The 22,165-nt window shown below is 42.3% G+C and overlaps 1 protein-coding gene across 1 annotated transcript in view; it reads right to left on the bottom strand.

Annotated features, from left to right (window-relative positions):
• The window catches only part of IGF1R (insulin like growth factor 1 receptor), a 135,461-nt gene that overhangs the window by 100,213 nt on the left and 13,083 nt on the right, over positions 1–22,165 (bottom strand). The window contains exon 2 of the mRNA XM_075273216.1: positions 11,960–12,511. Within this exon, the coding sequence (XP_075129317.1) occupies positions 11,960–12,511 (552 nt within the window). The remainder of the gene's footprint in view (positions 1–11,959; positions 12,512–22,165) is intronic.

Below are 22,165 nucleotides of genomic sequence, written 5' to 3'. Positions count from 1 at the left end.
CCTTTAACCCAAGTGCCTCAAATCAGAAGGAAATTGTGCGATATACCACCAGAACACACTGTAACAGGATAAAACCTTGCCTGACGCTTGGCCATTGCCATGATGACTGGTTGTTCGTTAGCTCAGACCCTTCTCCGATCGGATGAGTCACTCTGCCCAATTACTGCTGTGATCAGACATTTCCGGTTGGCTTATAGTGGTAATCGCTGTGTACTGCTGGGTTTACATTGGCTCATCTGACCCGCAAACAGACCCAAGTCTGGTAATGTTATCCGCACGTCTGTCTAAGCTCTGCATTCATGTGCAGATAAATAGTGCTACCATTCCCTGTCCCTGCAGCCACTGCTTCTAGACATTGTTTATGAGACAGTATTGGTGAACTGTACAGGAGCACAAACCTACCCTTTTGGCCACAATACAGGGAAAATCCACTTTTTATAGATATTTAAAACAGCCTGTAAGTGCCCCAGAGGCGGAGCCAAGACAGCTGAAAGTGCGCTCGCTTTTTTCCGAAGCTTTCACCCTGTAGCCCACAAAAGTAAGTTTCTGTTCCTATTAAAAAGCCCCTACATGCCACTCTTATTGGTTTAGTGGGCATTTTGGACTCTATAGAGTCTCAGACCAAGTTCTAAATTCTTCTTCCAATCCTAGCCAGCCTGCCGTGTGTCACCTTGCCTTATAGCCTAGGACTCTATGGAAGGTGTACATAAGCAGAAGATCACAGCACACCGTGCGCACTGGGAGGTCACACCTTACCTCTTTGAAGTCTTTGTTCCTCGCAAGCCTTTGTTATGAATGCGCTTTCTGTGGGCAGCTAAGAAGGTTGGTCTATACTTGGCTACACACTTTGTCCTCTATCCCATGGGAACGCTGAAAACGCTCACATGTAAACAGAGCTCGGAGATATTGCATATTCCAGTGGCTAATATGTTAGAAGAGGATAAGAAAGTTGGCAGCATAAGGACGATCTGAAGGCCAGCATCTTCCTCCAAAGATTAATAAAAATTTCATTCAGGCATTCCTAACACACCAAGTTGGATGAAGAAAGAGGAAATTTTGCACTCATGTTCGAGAGGAGAAGAATTCAGAAAATGGGAAGCAACCCTACATCTATCTATACACTCTGGAGAAGAAGGCTGGAAATAAATAAGGCTCTGTTCACATGACTTGAAGACATCGCAGCATGCCAATGGACAATGGCATCTGTCAGTAGGTCAGGTCATCTGTTGGGGCGCAGCAATTTTGATATTTTCTTTGAGAGAGCAGAACAATGGAAATAACCAAAGCAGCAACGTATCAATATTCTTATTTACATTTAGAGTCTGAATACGTAGTCCATTGTTCTAATCCATCAAGGAGAATAATGGCTGATATATACATATAATTTAAGGAAGTCAGTCTGGCTTCGTATGTGACCGCTGTTACAGTCACATACACTTCCCAAATCTGATTCATAAACCTCTTCAAAAATCTGCAGCAGGTTTTTTCTGCCTGCCACTATATTGTGTGTGAACCTGAAACATACTAGGTCTAATGAGAAATAGCAGGCAGTCCTTGGTCTCCCAGAGACAGCGCAGCTGTACACAGATAAGTGTTTTATGAATGAATTAGAGGAGAAGAAATTGCAGTCCCGGCCTTCCAGGAGGGCAGGATCTCACTACATTGTAAGCCTCATTCATGTTGTTAAATTGATAATATTAACCTTGCTTGCTCAGATGCATTAAGAAAGATCTGGATTCCCAGAACAAATGTCATTAGCTGACCGGCGTCCATTCACTTCAGCCTGAATGGGAACAGACAGGATATGATAGGATATAATCACGAAGCCATCGACATAGGGCAAAGCAGATACCTCGCGAGGCCGGCAGCTGGGACTAGAAGGGCATGTTCACACTGGGTTTCTGAAATTTGTGGCAGATATTTTTTCCTGCCCCATTCAGAACCATAACTCAGGCAGTAGGGGGTCCAACCAAACTTCTGCTAAGACCACCATTTAATGGTCACAAGACTAGATATAGGGAAACCTCAATAGCAACACACCAGGTAGCAGAAGCAAGCAAATGGTTAAAAGTGTAAAGTTACTTGTAGCAGACAGAATGACACAGAAATGAGTCAGAATTTAGGGAAAATGAGGCCGGTACACTGTGGTAAGAACCTCAAAACAAACCAACATCCTCTGGGTGACTCACAAAAGTGAAAGGAATGAATCTACAGGCACAGGCATCGTACAAAGGAAAGTCTTTGTTTGTCCCTAGGACATGCTCACACTGATCTCACCCAGACCACAGGGACTGTGCACGGGAAAACTCACCCACTGCACAAGGGATTCACGTAACACGTCCACCCAAAGACGTTCCACCATGACACCTCACTACTGGCCAACAAAACAGGAAGAGTATAGCGCGGCCGCTGGAGACAACAACAGAACGGACTGCAATGTGCCCCATTAGACTGGTACCCACATGTCTGCCTGACTAGAGGAAACCATAACGGTGGCTAAAATAAAAAGACGTCAAAAACAGGACAACCAAGACAAGTCCCATTTTATAGAACATGGAGATACAAGACATTTGCCATGGGTCTCCTCATGTTTAAGCTGGATAACATCATTGCCTCCTGTTCAGATAAAGTCATTTAATTATTCCGGTATAAGTCCATGCATGGGGAACTCAGTCCAGTACTAGTAAATGGGAAATGATCTGATCCTTGAAGGGTGCCTGCTCATATAGCGGCAGCAGAATGCGGCCACAACCGTCCCAAGTGTGGCTACCAGTGGTGGCGCAGGTACCAGAATCAGTGCAAACACACACTCTCTACACACTGTTATAATACTGAATATCTAAAGCTGTTGGCACTTATTGCTCCCGATCCTCCATAACACATGCACACTCAGCAGAGCATGCATGTGTTCTCAATAGAAAGAGGCACATAAGCTACTACCAGACACCTCTAGCGGCTGCGCATCTCCTAAGGAAAGAAAGGATCGGGTATTTGAAAACCAACTATCCAAACCTTCCCTCCCCAACACCCCATATGGGAGGACCCAATACGTATTAGGTGCTCAGTCTTGTTGCTCTCTGCTGAAGTTCACATCTATCAGCACTATGGTGGATTTACATTTTGCTTAAAAAAATAAAAAAAATTGTTGTGTGTTCCTAAAAACGACATGCAGTTCCAATATAAAAGCACATGACTTTCTACATGCTTTTTATTGGAAGAAAAAAAAAGCGTATACCCAAGGGTTATGCCACTAAGAATATGTATCCACTATTCATAGGAGAGCAAATAAGTAGTCAATGGCGTGAAATTCTCCCCGTAGTTACATTCAGTTTTTACCCTGTGGGTAAATAATGCAGCATTTGCTAGATTTACCTATAACGGAGTGTCCTTTAAGACAAAGTGATGCTGCAATCGGCCACTTTTAGCCTGCGCACCAAAATGTGATACCATGGCTATATTTAGACTGTAAACAGTTTGCTGGCATTGGCTACATGGCTAATTCCGTTTTTTATACGTTCATCCATGTGCCCATACAGTTCCCTCTTTGCATAAACTCTCATGGAACTAATTTAATTAAAATAAAAATAAAAAAATCAAGAAAATTTTTTAAAAAATTTAAAATAATTAAAAAAATAAATAAGATGGGAGTAACAAGTGCCGTGGATTTCTTGGAGCGCTCCACACCTTTGTTTTGGTCTTGGAGGTAGGATTCCTCTCCGCGATGTAGATGGCAGAGATGTCAGCCTTGCAGACTATGCTCTGATGTTTCTGTACAAATGGGAAGTTTTTCTCTGCTGGCTTGCAAGTTATTTTAATCTTTGCTGTGCTCCGGGAGCCAAGCAGATGCTGCAGATTTTGGCCGGCTTTGGAATTCCATCTGATGCAACGCGGCAAACACCTCCAGTGAGAGCTGCCCGTGACATTCCTGTCCAGTGCAACCCCGTACTACTGCTAAACATACAAACAAGAGGTAGCGGCATCTAGGCGGCCTGGCGTGGATTCACAAATAGCCATAATAGAAGACGGTGGCGGTGCCATTATTGGTGGCGCTCGCCCAGAGTCACATAAACCTCCGGATTTAGTCAGCGCTATCGATTAGGATTCCTCCGCCATGTGACCTCTTTTGCTCGCTCAGTCGGTTTTCTCTATTTCCAGAAAGTGCCGTTACTTTGTGTCTGGTAATCTCCCTTAAGGACGCGGAGCATTTCTACAAATCTATAAGTAAACAGGAAGCTGGGCTAATGCGGACAGCATGCAAATGGAATTACAGACTATTTGGGGGATTGATTCATTTTCAACATTACAAATGTATTACAGAAAGGTCATGCAAGGCAAGCGCAGCTCGGTGGTTTGGATAGAGTAAGGTGACCCCACAACGGGAGAGTAGAGGCACGGCAACAGTGTTTAACCTTTCGCCGACCGGAATAATAATGTATGAAGCGGGTGGGGAGATTCAGCCCATCTGCTCGGCGGCGTATCACACCCTGCCTGAAGTCTGGAGCTGTTTGGGCAAAGAATCTCGCTGCTTTGTTCACACACACATTCCTTTGGGATGACAAGCACTGCCCACTGGGTTTGTAAGGGTTGGGGCCTGTGGGTTTTTAGAACTCTACCCCCTGCCCCCCCACCAGTGACTCAGCTGACAAATATTCCAGGCCAATTACATATCTCTTAACCCATTCTTTGCCAGGGGACCCAACTACAATGATACACAACCACTTATTGGCAAAGTCCTGTCACATGTCGTACGGTTTAGCAACCAGGCACCATACGTATGTATGGAAACGACTCACCCAAGAATGCCGAATTTACAGGCTTAAAAAGTCACAAATATTGGTACAAGCCAACAATGGGCAGAGCTTTTCACAGGCTGACACATTTACCTTCATTTATTCCAGAGATTGGCCTAAATCATGGCTTATATTAGGTGGAAATTGGCTTTACTGGTACATGGGCAAGCAAACGAACTGCACTAACCGAAGCCTGCAAGGACCAAAATGCCTCCGAAACTACCAGTGCCATATAGAGGCATTGGAGTAGAAATATAACAATAAAGAAGTGTACTAATATTTTCTTGCAAATCAGCCCGTAAGTGCTTCAGGGGCGGGGCCTGATTTGCAGGATCACACTACAAACCGCTGCAAGATTTCCAGCTCTCTGGAATCGCTGCCCAAGGTCTTGTGTGCAGCTGGTAAACCAGGCCCCTCCGGAAAGCACTGTTAGACCTGGGGTCACACATTGCGAAATGCCTAGGCAAAAAAAACACTGCATTTTACTTTATCTAGAAAGTGGATGGGATTCTGGCTAATCCCAGCTATACAATGCAGAAAAAAGTCTACAGCGGAAATGCTGAAATTTCTAAAACGCATGAACTTTCTAAAAGTGATTTTTTGCAAATCGGAGCATGGGAATTATACCTACAGAAATGCTGGCGTTTCCGTATAGGTATAATAGAAGCCGAAAGAAACGGAAAGAGGATTATCCCTGTATATTTATGGCCACAAACGTTTCTATTCCTATTAAATGACGGTATATGGCACCATTACTCGTTTGGAAGGCATTTTGGTCCCAGCAGACTCCCTTAAAGCTCCTCTTAATAAATTTGGCACATTTTATTCCAGCATACTTTGGATTAAGACCAATGTAGGAAACGCCATTCTCCGTATATACACTCCATATGGGCAATGATAAGGGGTGAACTCATATTCAAGGATTGCAGAGAATTGCATGTTTGGAAAGTTCACAGTGTGAACATAACCTCAGTGAAAGGAAAAAAAAAAAAAAAAAAGATACTAGAATGGTGCAGTTTTGGTGGCATAATAGCTATAGGCTTGCCACAGATTTCAGCCTATACATTGCACAGATTGAACACATACAGATACATATCTTATTCACACTAGAAAATCTCATCCGCTGATGATGCTGGGAAACTTCTGCATGCAACTCCGCAGAGAAACATTTGCAGTGCGTCTGCTGCATGTGAACATAACCTTAAGCAGATGAAGTGGATATAATAACGCCCATATCACAATGACAATCCAGCTGCCTGAGCACCTGCACAGCAGTGTCTATGACTTATCATGGGAAGTTTCGGCAACAGCTGCAAGGCTGAAAATCTGCCCATCCCTGGCTTCACATTTGTTGTCAATAAGCCTGTGTATCCTTAAAGAGGCAACCCAGTTGTTTCTTTGTAAGGATTACAGTACAGGTAAGGCCATGTATACAGAACTGTATTACGGACCTACTGGCACTCTGTATTCTCCCCTTGAGGTATGCCACCATAACATACGGCTGTATTGAATAGAGAAGAACAGATTCAGAATCTTTCACCCACATTGTACCTCTCAATGCCTCCAATATCATACAGAGCAGTACAGAGGTTTTAGGGGTGACTACCTCAGCACAGGCGCACCATACACCAGCACATGCTGATTTCATGGCCAAGACTCCCTTCACCGCCCACGTACTTGTGCAAGTCCTTGAATCTTGTAGTAAATAAGAAAAGAAAAAAAAAAAAAAAAAAAAAAAAAAAGAAAAGCGTGCACAGCCTCCACCTCTCCTCAGCAAGAGTAATGAAAAGAGAGTTTACAGGCCCTGAGGCCAGGAGGCCATTACTGAGCCTTTCAGGATATGGAGATGAATAGAGAACCTTCTGACTTCCTGCAGCAAACATCAAAGCGGGCCACATAAAAATGTACTAACAAAGGTGTTGGAGAAAACAGGCAGGCACTGTGCCCCTTACCATGCCCCGCACCCAGGTATGTGCGGCTTCTAATACAAATTAAGAGCTTTCCATCTCATTAGGTGAAGACATGGCCACATCTCGTTTTAGTGGAAGTAAACTTTTATTTTATTGTTAATTTATTTTTTTAAACTGTAGTACAGCAGAATTATTATTATTATTTTTAATTGTATAGGAAATCAAAGTCATGCTAACCAAAAGGTCAATATTATAATCTTTGAGTCAATTTGTCTCCTACAAATACATATATGGCCAGCTTCAGAGTGGCCATACACATTATAAAGGGGCTAGGCCAGGACCTACAATGAAAGACCCTTCCTATAGTGGGAGACGCGCTGCAATACTGTGATCTGTGCACTGTACAGTGTACGGAGCCACCTGATTCTGACACTACACAGAGCAACGAGTGGGGGGGGGTCACATAGTATCAGGAAAAAAACAAAAATAAAGCACATTTCCATTCTTTTTCCAGGAAATGTTGGTCCATGGAAAGAGAGAGGATGTCTGCATAAGACCATTAATGGGCCCGAGTGGAATAAGCCCTAAGATAGCGGTTAGCTGAATTCATGTGCTTGTAGTCTTAATAGGGAGAAAGGATAAGAAGATGCCGGACAAGGCTGGTCGCAATCTCTAAGGATTAGATGGTGGCTGGTCCCACTAAAAAGAGCTTCTTTGGCCGACATACACCTAAAGCAGTGGTTCTTAACCAGGGTTCAATCGAACCCTAGGCCCTATGCACGATTCATTTTGTGTACCAGTAAAAAAAACATATACCTATGTCTTAAATTTGGAAATAAATCATATTTGATTTATCACTAAAGAAGGGTTCGGTGAATGTGCATATGAAACTGGTGGGTTCAGGAAACCTCAAACAAGGTTAAGAACCACTGGTCTAAAGTATAGTATATACACAATTATCTAAAGTACTGTATATAGCCAGCTTAACTTCAGGGCTTTCCTCTTGCCTCAGTACACATCATCTCAAGTCATAAAAAACTATTCTACCATTGATATAAAGCACAGAACACTCTAAAATACATAAAACACACAAATCATAAAAACGCTCTAACAATAGCACAAGCCAGAACAGTATTAGATGTTCAATGCAGTCTATAGTCAGAACTACTACAGTAGTGTGTACTGCACAATAGAGACATCAGATTGTATACTAGCCAGGAAACTATAGCAGACCCATTCATACAGGTCGCAAAATGGCCAATTGGAGTCAGCATAGCATAGTCATACACCGCTTTTCTGCATCTGATGGTTTCCATACACAATATGTTATAAACAGACCCTGCAGTTTTTGCCAAAAAAAACAGAAAAAATGTGCTAGGTGTGGTAGTGTAGCTACAGCTGGGGTTGTCATACTGCATACAGTATATAGGTATATACGTGTGCAGAGACTAGTCCATCTCCAATGTGTTTGCTTCACTACAGTCTGAGCCCACAGCAATGATGTATGGCCGGTGATAGGCGTTCTCTCCCGCTCCTCTGTCACTATAGACTGCTCCCATAAACTCTGCAGTAAAGGGATTTTTTTTGTACTCCATGAACCATTGGCACTGCTATGTCTATAAATAGGGACTGCAGCAAATCGCAGACACTGGATGTACGATGCAGCAGACGGTGCTATTGGAAGTGGCCGTCACAATATTTAGAGCCGCTCTAATGTGACAATGAAGACTTCACAGATAATAACACCCCCCACCCCGGTATCTGCAGCTTATGTACATTAATACTAACCTGCCTACTTGGGTCCATTAAACCCTTCCCTGCAGAGAAACCTTCTTGTAATTGTATTTAATATGTAAGCCTACATTATGGGCATATACCGCAGTTAAAGGGCTATTCTGGGATGGCTATATTGATAGTGGTTAGCACTGGGTTCACATCCAAGCAAGGACAACATCGACATGGAGTTGGTATGGATTTCCTCCAGCACTCCAAAGACATACTGATGGCACAAAAGGACATAGATGTCAATCACTGAGTAGAACCGCCTACTGGACTCTGAAGCATAGAAAGAGCAGATTTACACTAACACGTAGTAATATCTTCCTAGAACGGGGTTTCTGACATTGTTCCCATACATCGATCAGAAATCGCAAGGGAGCCAATACATCCTCTTATTTGTGAACTGGGAAAACAGACTGGAACACCAGTACAATGACTGACACAGACAGAGCCTCCGCCATCTGCGGCCAGCCCCATTCACTGTCATGTGAAAAACAAAACTGGACACTTGGGTCTTACAATTGGAAAGTAAGATTCTACTTTCAGGACTTTATCGTCCATCTGAAAAGTAAAAACAAACATTCATTCTGTTGGCGTTTCAGGTGGTTGCTGTAATCCTATGACAGATCAGAGCAATGGACTGTAATGACAGTAGTATGATCTTGGTCTTAGAATATCACTGCAGTACAAAAGTGAGCAAGTGCATATTACAAAACAAAACAAGGAGCATCAGACCAGCAATGAAAATGCTCAACATCTCTGACTAGCGTTTTATTTTAGGATACAAAACACTACGCAGCCCCCTAAAATGGAGGTTTATTTTCAGAAAATAAGAGCAGTAAGGTCAGGGATGAGGAGACGGAGCAGAGATGTAGCCCCCCCGTCTGAGAGACTAATTAAATCTTTCCCTGCAGCCACAATAAAAAAAAAAAAAAAATTAGATTCGAAGAAACGTTTGGCAGAGGAACACACTGTTTTAAGAGCAGAGATAGAGGAGGGAGAAAATTCATTCATTGCTAATATACAGCCCAATTTAATCAACAACAAATGCTGGCAGCGAGCAGAGAAAATCTACTAATTAGCCACTGGCTGCAGGTCCTGGAACAGCCTCCGGTGTTTGGGGGGCGCCAGATCACAGCCACTCTCTGCTGGTTCAACATACACTTTAATAGCAGGTGGGGAGGTTTGGGGTTCCAGTGGAATTAGATGGAAAAAGGTAATAATGGTGAACAGGCCGAGAGCTAACAAAAAGAACCACGTGCTTCACATATCTGAATAGTCATCGAGGTAAGGTGAGCAGAACAATTAGGGTAAGGGGGAAGTATGAATGCAGGGTCTCCGCTGTTAAAGTGGATAAACCTGAATGCCCCAAACCTGGCCAGTACTGCAGTGCACCCAAGGGCTGGAATTTGAGGCAACTTTGTTCGTCTGTAATCACACATGAAGATTTTGATGCAATTTTTTGAACCAAAGTCACAAGTAGATCCAACCGGATTAGAAAATATAAAGAAATGACTTCTCCTTCCTGATGGATCCACTTCAGGCTACACGTATTTATACAGTATAACTCTGCTGGAGACTCCGCCACAGAAACCACTGAAGAACGGTGGAAAGAGAAAAGTTCTGCACAGAGGCTTCCGTATAAAAACGACGGACACCCGGTGGACTCCATTATAGTCAATGAGATCAATGGGTAACCACTGTTTTAGTGGTTCGGCTCTGTGTGCAGATGTGAACCTAGCCTAAGGCCTCATAGACACGAGTGCAGCCGGGAAGGAAGAAGGTGCAGTTTTATGGCAGAAAGCACTCTGATGACACTGGATGGACTACGACATGCACACTCATGAGGCCTTAGACTAGATGCAGACATTCAGTTTTTGTTACAGATTTTGCTTCTTTTTTTGGACCAAACCTAGGAGTGGATCTCACAGGAAGTCCTTCCTTTCAAATCCACTCCCGGTTTTGCCTCAAAAAAAAAAAAAAAAAACAACCACTGCAAAATTTACACAGAAAAAAAAAAATGTCCCCAAAACTTCTGTGCGTCTTTTCACCGATTGTCCAGTATTTTCAGAAAACTTTTTCCCACACAGAAATATGTTATGTGATTGAAATCAGCAATACTCATGTGTTCAGTTCCCCAAAGCTTTGAAGTATCCTGATGGGCTTGGCTTACTTCCATTCAGCAATGACTAGCCTGCAGAGGCATGTGATTGGCTACAGCCGTTACCTAGAGGTACATGATGTCATCATTGCAAGACTAGTAAGCCAAGAGCAGCGAGGATCATCAAAGCATTAGTGTTGGAGCTACGTGGAAATGAACAGGTGAATTTATTTGGATATTTTTTTTTTTTTTTTTTTTTTTTAAATCACATTTTTTTGCAAGAAGCCTAAATATTTGACTCCTGTAAATTTCTTCAGACCCATTAAAATTAACCTTATTTAGAGACACCACATGAGATTCTCCTCTCTTTCTATAAATTGTATTTATTTGGTTTCTGAAAGCAGGAGGACAAGGAAATGCACCCCTAAGACAGTACTCAAAAAGCACAAGCATCGGGGTCTCCTTATAAGGACACTTATTTGTCTATCACATGGAACATCCTCTAATGAGTTTGACCTCTACATAAACCAATGAAGCCCACTGACCTGTGTTTTTGTGTTTTTAAGATGGGTCAATGGATTCCTATTTTATTATATTTTCAGATCCGGAAGCTGTTGAAGCCGTCTAAGCAGATAAATGCTACAATGTAAACCACAGGAATCTACTCCTACAGTAACTTTTAATCGAAAGAGGAAAATAACCATCCAAGCAAAGTCCTTCATAATCACAAGCTGCTGCAAACTGGTCGGAAGTCCCTTGGCATCCATTCATGGGCATCAAAAGACGACTTCAAGGGTGGTTTCACACACAGCGGTTTTTTGGACTAATGCCACTGTAGTTCTTGATGCAGTTTCTTCAGCCAAAGTCAGAAGTAGATCCTTTCTTTGAATCCACTTCTGGCTTTGGATCAAAAAAGGCAACAAAAACTTCAGTGTTCTTCAAAAAATCGGTGTGTGTCTAAAAACCCGCTTAGATAGGGGGCGACCGGAAGTAATCGCAGTAGGATGGCTGCCGCTAACTCGATCCATGTACAATAGCAGCATGACGGAAGAGAGGTAAACAGATCTCACCAACACACTACAATCCACAGCAAGAACCACCCAAATTCACAGCCGTGGCCCCAGCCTTAAGGCAAAGGATCAGAACAACAAACTGAGAAAGTAATATCATGCCAGATACAGACAGAGCACATTCTGAACACACAATTTTATCTTCCAACTAAAACTATAGCAAACAAGATGGAAGAACGCTTCACTCTTGCTTTTTACTTTACAGTGAGTGATAATAGATGAAGAGAGAATGTGCTCCGTGTCTGTGTCTGTTGTTCTCATCCATCTGATGTGGACTGAGCCATAAAGAGACGTCACTCGGCTTCTTACCTTTCTGGCAATGTTCTGCTGACCAGCAGCGGTACGTGTAGTCATTGTTTATGGTGGTCTTCGTACAAAGTGGCCTATCCTCCGTAACTCCGGTACACATGTCACCACACTCCTTAGGTGGCTTATTTCCGACAATATAGTTGTTGTAGACCGCCTCCAAGACCAGCGACCAATCCACTGTAGAAAGGTAACACAAGTCGGAGTTCTTTTCAATCCGTATAGCACCACGAGTAATGTTTCTCAGGCTGTACAACCCAATGTCCTTCAGGTCAGTCATCTCAAAAATGACCAAGGCATAGTTATAGAAGAGATTGCGACCGCGGATGACTGTCAGATTGGGAAAGAGGTCACTGAGGCTTTCCAGGCCAGAAACACGGAAAAGCAAAAGATAGTCCGTAATAACAGTGAGCTTGGGGAACCGCATGTTTCGAAAATCCTCAGCCTTGGCAGTGGAGATGAGCAAAATCTGGAGGTAGCCTTCAATCACGACACAGTCTTCTAACTGCTTGAGCTCTTGTACGTCATTACGGATGTCCATGCTGTTACTGCAAACTATAGTGCGGAAAAAAAACAAATCAAAGCTTAGTAAGAGGAAAAGATTTCTATTAACAATGCACATTTCACAAAGAAAATTAAAAAAAACAATGCGCCAATGTTTATGAATTGTTTCTGGCTTGGCAGCTTAGGTTTATTACAGCAAGTAACAATAAACTGCAATACCACACAATGCCTGTAGACAGTGGGGTCACTATTTTTCAAAGCAGAAGCCAAAAGTTTTCTAATCACAGATATCCACTAACAAAAGCATTGGGATTCTGAATTGATATCTTAATTATAGATTAAAAAGGAATAGTTGAAGTGAATATATGAAATGCTTCATCACAAGAAAAAGGTTTCTATCCCATTATCAACTCCTCTCCTGTCTGCTAAACTGCTCATTTTACTACCACATCCATCTTCATTGGTGACAGATTACAATTCATAGAAGTCTATTGAGGAGGAATGGAGAGGAGTGAGAAGAAACGCATGTCCTGGAACAGAGAACAGTAAGAGCTAGTTCACATGGGACACGGGAAGCCACGTCAGAACAGGACCAAAATGTGCCTGTTGCGGCTTCCCGCTCTGGAGTAGGCCCAAATGAATGGGTCTAGCCCGGAGGGTGCTGTCGCGAGGCAGACGCCACGGCTGAATCAGCTGCGGAATCCACCTGAAAAAAAAATTCTTGAATTGCAGTTATAAGTCATAAGGTCAGATTATTCCTGATCACCGCCTCATATAAATGTGCCTGTGATAGCACGACAGATGAAAAACCGCTTATATGTTGGATGATCACATCCTTTATGTAGCACAAAAACAATAAATATAAATGATCTGTCTGCAGCACATACGCTGTATATAAACAAGGATGTGCTGCCGATAAACAATGAACATGTAAGGGGGAGGATATAAAAGGCTAGTACAAAAGAATGCTGGCTGGTCTTCCATGTTTAACGGACCCTTAAGAAGGTCACACACATTAAGACCACACTGGTTGGAATGTGGTTGGTCATTCGGACATTGGATAGTTTGCACGTGACAGACTTGGGCTAGGATCACATCTGTGCTGGGCTCTGCGTGTTTGCTGAGCCAACAGCGATTACACATGGACAGCGGTGGGACTCCATTGATTATAATACTTCGAAAACAGAGATTTTCGGCGGTTTCGGCGCAGATGTGGGCTTAGCCTAAACTATCCTTCATGCTTTATTTTCATATGCTGATCATCCAGAAAAATAAAAAAAATAGTCCAATTCAGCCAACTTTTCTTTAGACAGCTTTAAGGTAATTCACAACCTAGATTTGCTAGACTCTGGAAACGCGGGAAGATGGCACACGCACTTTTATTTTTTATTCTAAACCTGAATTATCCCAATGATAAAGGTAAAATAACTTTTGCTGTGCGTGTAGTGTGACGCTTTTCTAGCCCGTGCAACAATCATTATTTGCTACAGATAATATCAATCCACCACTGGCCATACTGATCCTTATGTCAGACAATTTAGTAGCAGTCAACCAAATAGTATAGGTATTGATCTGTACATTCGGCCACGGCAGCGAGGCATTATGATCGGTGACTCGGCTTAGTCAATCAGATTTTTTTTACATCATTATACAAAGCTGATTATATATGAACACTTGTAGACTCGTGGGAGCCAGGCGGCCTAATACTAGTATGTATGACAATCCAATTATACCTATATGGTCAACCTCATCAAACCGGACAGGGGCCTTTCTTTCTGTTCTAAAGGCTATATGTACGATCGACCGGGATAATACTGACTAACTGGGTCTACCTAGGCAGTAGGCAATAGTATGTCTACTTAGATTACCTGGAAATACAAGCTATCTAATGCCGTGTTCACACTCAGCAGAAAGTTCTGCATCTGAAAATGACAACTACATCTTCTACCATGAAATCAGCACCAAAAAAAAGTGTAACCAGATGTTATTAGTTACTCAAAAAAAAAAAAAAAGTGAAATCTCTTACATATACTGTATTTTTTTCCTTGAATTTTTTTTTTTGTGCTTCTTTTTTATTCTGCCAGTGCACAGCATGGTCTGGGGGCTTGACGTATTTTTCAGGCGTTTCCAATTATATTTCATTTGGGGGGAAACAAAATGTCACAACACCAAAAAAAAAATTAAAATAAGGCAAAATAAGGCTAAAGCAACACAGCTCTTATTTATTTAATTTATGCTTTTAGTTTATTTAAAAAAAAAAAAAAAACACTAGAATAAAACTGTGTGACGGAAGACATTGTTTTTCAGCACGTGCACGCATTTCTGCAAGCCCCATTGAAAGGAATAGGACAGTCGCAGAAATTTCAGCAATAAATCCACTGCATCTGAACAACGTTTGGACAATGACACCAAGCGAGTTGCCACGGTACGGCCAACCAAAATCCAATGTGTACGGCCCGCAGCAGTGGCCAGATTTGCTGCGGCAGTCCGACATCACTACATGACTAACAGGGATTTTGAAAAGCTGGGTGACAAACTGTGGCTGGTGGCCATACTTGTCCTCCACCAGTATAAAAAAAAAAAAAAAAAAAAAAAATCAAATTCTATATAATTTTTCACAACAAAAACTGTTTAAAGCGCTTAAGAACTAAGGGTCATACACAAACTGTATTATAAAGGAGTTTGGCAGTAGCAGAATGAAACAAGTTTACATAACCATGACCAGTCCTTAGTGGCTGCAAAGTGGCTAAAAAGGGTGATTTTGTTCCCGGCGGTAGGGAAGGGGTTAATACAATGCATTAGCACAACACACAACGGGGCAGCCTACCAACTTCCTACAAAAACACACTTTTTTTCTGCACGGTTTACAAAAGCAGCTTTATCCAGATTGCTCGCACTCGCGGCAGACAGTGTGGATTACACAAGTGCTCGCCTTTTTTTGTGCCCCTAGGTCATTTTTTTTTTCTCCCTCTCTAAATGCAGCTGCTTTAAATTCTCTAATTTGGTTTCTGGTGATTTTTATCGCAGAGGACAATAACATTTTGTATTCAGGTACAATAGATTCACCTCTAATCTGAATCGTACATCAGAGACTTGTGCGGCCAAAGATACATTTACTAAAGCTACAAATTCTTCAAATATCAGGGATTTGGAAGAAAGAAGAAAATTACAATGAAAGTATATGGGGGAGTAGAGATGATCCTGAAGTAGAAGATAAGATCCTCTGGCCCACCCAGCCTTTACGTGAAACACCCTGGCAGGATCAGCTTGCCAGAGCTGGACAAATCTCAGAAGCCAGGTAGCCAAAGTGCCCAGAAATTTGCCAATGAGGCCTGAAATTCAGATTTTCAATTTTTTTTTTTTTTACTTTTTGCTTTAATACCAACACACACATTTTGCAGATGCGGCCATATATAGCTGAGTTCATAATAGCAATTCTAGTTGATCACAGTGTACATAGGCCTACAGAAATCAAAGTTACCAAACATACCCTGAGTCCTTGAGAAAAAAACGTCACAGCATGTCGGATTTTGATCCTTTTGCCTGGATCGAAAAAAGGACATTAACTGTGTAATCCCAGATTTCCTCAAATCGCACATTCATGCGTCTTGGCCCTATATCAGTTTTTCTTAATGCTCCGTGGTTCCCGAAGGCACCACAAAGGATAAAACTTTGTCGTCTAAAAGGCCCTAAGGCCTTAGCGTGCATATGTTCTTAATAGGGAGAGGGGAGTAAGCTGTTGTCTGACATCTCTGAAGAATTCTCTCCTGAAGCACCAAAGCATAAAGCTGGCCACACACATAAGATACGTACCTGCAGACCTTTGGCAGATCCAGCTAAGCCCGGTGTGATCTGCCAAGAATCTGATATCTGTGGTGGTCATACACATAAGACTAACAACAGATGCTAGTACAATAGGCAGGATCTGCAGATAAATATCTCATGTGAATGGCCAGCATTAGGCATGCTGCAATCCAACATGTCTAGCAATTCTTCACCCAAGGATGGTCAGGAGGCCCTACACACAACGCTAGTGTTCAGGTTTCTGGAGGCCCTACACACGACACTAGTGTTCAAGTTCTGTTCTTTGGGTCCGCTTGGGACCAGTGATTAAAGAGTGGTTATAAGCGGTAGAGTGTGGTCCTCCAGGTTTCCGCACGAAAAATGTGGAAACTTTCTTTCCGTATGAATTTTTCAAGCAGATTTGGGGGACAAAATCCCTGAACAGCATGCAAGTGTTGGTGTGAATCCAGCCTTAGATGGTGACCTGGTCCTGCCAACATACATTTCATTCATAAGACTTTACTGTTGGGCCACTAAATTGTTAAACTGGCTCTTGGCCATAATAATTGGCCAATGTGAATAAAGACAAATGATTAACAAAACATTGAAGGTAAGGACGCACATTCAGGTTATGTTGATGCAGCGTCTGAAGCCAGGCGTGGACTGACAAAACAGAGGTATCATCTGTCCTTTAGAAGTCCTCACCCTTGATAAACTCCTGGCTTCATAAAAAGCCTGAACAAGTCTCTCTACCATAAAACTTTGCCAGGTAAAAAGAGCTCTGCTACCCCTGGCCACAAAATCTCTTGTAGAGTTAAAAAAGCGGTCGAAACCTATAACCATGGATGGGGAGTCGCTAGGCCAAACCTTGTGTTCAGATTCCTCTATATTCCCATAGCCAGCTTCATAAATGGCTGACACCCAGGATCAAAATATGGAATATGTAACTAGCTATGCCTCTAACTATACAATGTGAATAACTATATAACACAGGTTAAAATAATTCAGCATTTTATTTTGAAGCAGGAGTCAGTGACTTTTTTTCCACCCGCATTTGCAGTTTTGTAATGGCAGACTCCCAGCCAATCCCATTACAGTCAATGCAATCCGCTGACCTCTGAAGCTTTTGTTTGGTTGATTTGGTGTTTTTTTTTTTGTTTTTGTTTTGTTTTGTTTTGTTTTTTTTTTGGGGGGGGGCGGGGTTGTTTTTGTTTGTTAAATCAAACCCAGATAATCTTTAACTTCCTCATATTCTTGTAGACCCCAGAGCCAGCCCTATAACACTTATACAGACGGAAGGGTCCGGGTCAGCATCACTCTTCTCAGAACCAAATCCGAGGGACACTTGCTGTGACGTCATGTCCACTCAAGGAACTAGATTTGCTCCGCACTTTTTGGAGAGGAGGGGGAGGGCTTGTGTTTGTTTTTATGGATACGAACAATTGCACATCAAATCACCTTCTGCATCACAACTCCGTGAGGTTTCCCAATGTCTGGACCACAGAATTATTCTGGTTTGCTGTATATGTGTAAATAGGTCTATAGGCAAAAATGACATATGGGGGCATGTTGAATCTGTAGCCCCCTGGGGGATGCATATCACAGGTTGAGAACCACTGACATAGGGGTTCAATGTGACTTATTAAATTGAGCTTTTATTTGTTTACATCAAAAAGTATAAAAATGTTCCTTGTAGCAAAAGTCAACCAGCAGCTCATGGTTTGCAATCTGGCTGGGACACGTCACGTTATAGTCAGAGCCCTAGGACATATCAAGTACAGAAAACAATGCTAACCTTTCTACTCTGCGCCCGAATATAAAACTGGAGAACATACAGACAAATCCATGGTACATACATAGAGTAATGGCTGATAGACAGAATGGGATATGGATGAGCTCAGATTTCTACAGCAGCGAGGAGTTCAGACAAAAGCAGGATAAAACAAGGCTTACATCCCGTTTCTCGTGCTCTGCCATCCACCGCTTTAAAGGAGCAACTGGAGTGGGTGGCATATTATGACAGATAAACCTTTCCTCAGCTGTGATAATAATATTTAAGCTGTTTTCTGCTAGTAGCTGTCACTATGTACGGAGGAAGACAGGAAATTACAAGCAGTCGTACACAGAAAACACTTGTCTACCTTCCCTCTATGATGCCCGACTGCAAGAGGATACTGTGCTAGAGAGTCTTAGGGTACACATGGCCCGGCACTGATACATCTGCCTATCTGGCTAATGAGGGCTGTGGAGTCGGAGTAGTACTACTGAACAGTCCTAATACATTTGCCGCAGTGTGCTCACGCCTGCATGGATCTACATAGGTAAGCCCAGGATTACAAAAACCATGCCTGCATTATTCTAAGAACATTGCCACCCCTGCCCAATGGTTGGGTCTGGTATTGCAGCTGAGCTCCACTGAAGTAAATGGGACCGAGATGCAATACCACACACAACCACAGAGCAGAGAGACACTGTTTTTGGAAGAAAGCAGCCGTTTTTCTCATCCTAGACACTGCCTTTAATTTACTATATGTACTGAGGGTCTTGAACACAGTACTCCATATTTCAAGAGGGATTGTCAAAGATTAGAAAAATATATGCCTGCTTTATTCCATATGTGTCCACAGGTTCGGATCTGTTAACGGTTTCTAAAAATGCAGGTTGCATAACTGAGAAATCCACGTTTTAATTCTCCTGACATCACAATGGTAATTGCCCATATGGAGGCCCCTTTATGTGCAGCTGCCGAGGGCTCTGTGCGCTGAATGTCTCCTAAGTGGTCACTACAGCTGTCACTCAGAGCAGGAGTGGGGGGCGGGAGAGCGTGCAATACAGAGCTACGCCCAGGCCCATGCACAGCCCATCTAGGCACAGGGACTGCGGTGCAAATAAGACCACATTCACACCTGCACTGGAGTCTCCATGCAGAGACTCCATTTGAGTGTACATCCAAAAATGGTAGACTTAAAAATTTCATGTAACACTAGGTTCATATCTACACCAGCCTCTTAGTCATTTGGGTCCACAGGGGGAGCTGGACCACTAAAGCAGCAGTCCCCCTCCGATACCGGCGAATCCCATTGACTAGAATTAACCGTTTTCACACTTAAAGCGATGGTGCAGGACTCTGACAATTTTTGTTTTACCGATTTCTACAACGGAGTCTCCTGAAAGATCCCAATATAGTCAATGGGGTCCTTTGGGCCCCGCCTGTGACCATTATTGTAGCGGTCTGTCTGTCCCCCGACCAGACCAAAGCAATAACTGGACATGAGCAAAACCCAAGGCATAATAACACTGGTCTCCCATCCTCTACATAGCACTATCCAAACTTTTGAGGGTTCAGTTTTAACTCTGTTTTAATAAAATAAATTCTGCCTAATTTGTATCCTGTATAAAACTTCTCTCTACTCAAATTTAGCAACGATTGGATGAGAAACTTCTATTTAAGGTGGCACAAAGGTTAAATAATTTCTTGCTATGATCCTTCTGATTTCCCATAGGAAATGATAGTAAAATAAACGGCCGTCCTCACATAGCTGGAGATATTTCCCACGACTCAAGAACACTTTGTTAATTTTATGATGTGCCATGGCTGCTAGCAACACATCATATCTGGAAGCACATGTGAAACTGTACATAATATATATATTATGGAGTCACAGACTGGACCCAGTATAGATAGATAGTGTGTGTATATATATATATATATATATATATATATATATATACACATACATACACACATATATATACACACACACACACACACACACACAGGCTGATGGCGTGAATTCTCCATAGGACATGTAGGTGTAAGTAAGGACTCTGCTACTGCCAGTAAGTAAGTCCCCCCACTCCGGCCCATAGGCAGAGGTTGACCTCAGACTGAAGTCACAGGAAGTTCTGCCCATTCTTTCCCTTCGCTTCTTCAATGGACGCTTTTATGTGGAGTGGCCAATCACATTGCAGCCATAACAAATCCAGAGTGCAGTCTATGAATGAGGGTGGGGGGTGGATCATGAAGGGGGGTCAGTACAGTCCTTTCTTCCAGTCCCTGAGAGGAATGCCAAGAATTCCAGGATTTTGCATTATTTTCTGAGTGGGGGGAGGAAGAGGATGGCTGAGGAAATAACCCTTTGGCTCCATGGCTTTCTGTTGAAAAGCACTTTGTCATTGTCAGATCCGACCATGCAGAACAATAAATGTTAGCAGATCGGAAGAGAAGCGTCACAATTCAGACATCTGTTCTAATGAATTCCATGCAAACCTCCAAATACTACAACATAGCTACAATATCATATTAGAAAAACAACCAAGACAAACTTTAGGAGAAAAGGGTTGGGAAGGAATGGACAGTACTACTAGCATCATACATCATATAAAACCATAGAAACTCAAATTATACTCAATTTTATATATTATAATAATGGGCTTCAACTACCAGCCCCAAAAATTCCAGAATAGAAATTGAACATGAGACATTTTCCCCAACTAGGGTTGGTTTGCCTAAGTGTGGTCTACATACGATGAACACATCCATAAATGATATTCCCCAAAGCATGTCTGACGTATGGCGGCCAGTGTATGGCCACTGGTCACAAAGGCTGTGGAGATGGTCTGCCAAACTTCGGACTTCTCTAGTTTTCCACAACCCAACTTAATAATTTCTTTCCAACTCAGACTCAACCTAAATGGATTTCCACCAAATTAAACATGCTTGATAGAGATGAGCGAGTAGGTATTTGATCGAGCAGGTATTCGAAATACTCGTACTCTGTCAAGTACCACGTGGTAAATGCAGTAAAAATTTGATTCCCCTCCCACCTTCCCTGGTGCTTTTTTTTACCCCAATAACTATATAGGGGAGGTGGGACAGGGACTAGGACAACGTAGGCATTAAAAAAAAAAAAAAAAAAAAAAAACGTATACAGTAGAGATGAGCGAGCAGTGATATATTCAAAAATTCGATTCGAGTAGACCTCAATAGAGATGAGCGAGTAGTATCCGATCGAATACTCGCATCGGTCGAATACCACGTGGGAAAATTCCATTGAATTCAATGCAAAAACCTCCTCGTGCTCCTCGTCCTGCTACTTCGGGAACTTGGAGGATCCAATGTGTCGAACTTTGGATTCCATGGAAACCGGAACAACATTCCTGTTTTTTCCCATAGACTATAATGTTATTCGATATTCGAACGAATACTACTCACTCATCTCTAAACCTCAATATTCGACTACTCGATGGAATACAGCTCGCTCATCTCTAATGCTTGACATTGTGAGGTGTTCTCATCTAAAACATCTGTAGAATTTCTGCAGTACATGCCACAAATATATGACAGGTGGGGTTTCCATTTCTGGGGCCAAATTCCCATAGAATAAGGAGTCCTCTGTGAGGAACTCCATTGGAGATGATGTGGCCATGCATGAGAGACTATTATATTGTAGGGGAGATACAGAAAAAGCTGACCATATTACAACACCTATAAACAATACAGAAACATACTCAGCCATATCTCACCTCTTCCTCTATGTACTGCTACATGGAAAGGAAACCTCAAATATGGGATCCTAAAGATGCTGGCGGATCACATAGCAAGGAATCATGGGCACAGGTTATGCCCCCTTACTCTAGAGGATCTGTGCCCGTATCGACCCAGAACCAAATCTAGAAAATACACAACTGTCCATACAGGTAGATAAATCTGATTAATTATACTATACAATTTTTCACATTTTATAATTAGTTTGTTCCATATTTACTTCCATAGGAATCAATCACTAGATTTTTCCTGTTTTTAGTGACTAAACATTTCTGAAGGAGTTGGAGTCAGAGGTTTGGATGTCAATTCTTAAAAGTATCTACATGAAATCAGTTCAATCAACACAGACAGAATTAAAGGGGTGGTCCAGGTGG

Source organism: Leptodactylus fuscus, chromosome 5 (genome assembly GCF_031893055.1).
Source record: "Leptodactylus fuscus isolate aLepFus1 chromosome 5, aLepFus1.hap2, whole genome shotgun sequence".
Taxonomy (NCBI): domain Eukaryota; kingdom Metazoa; phylum Chordata; class Amphibia; order Anura; family Leptodactylidae; genus Leptodactylus; species Leptodactylus fuscus.
Note: the sequence above shows the minus strand (reverse complement) of the source record. Positions and strands in the feature narration are given on the sequence as shown.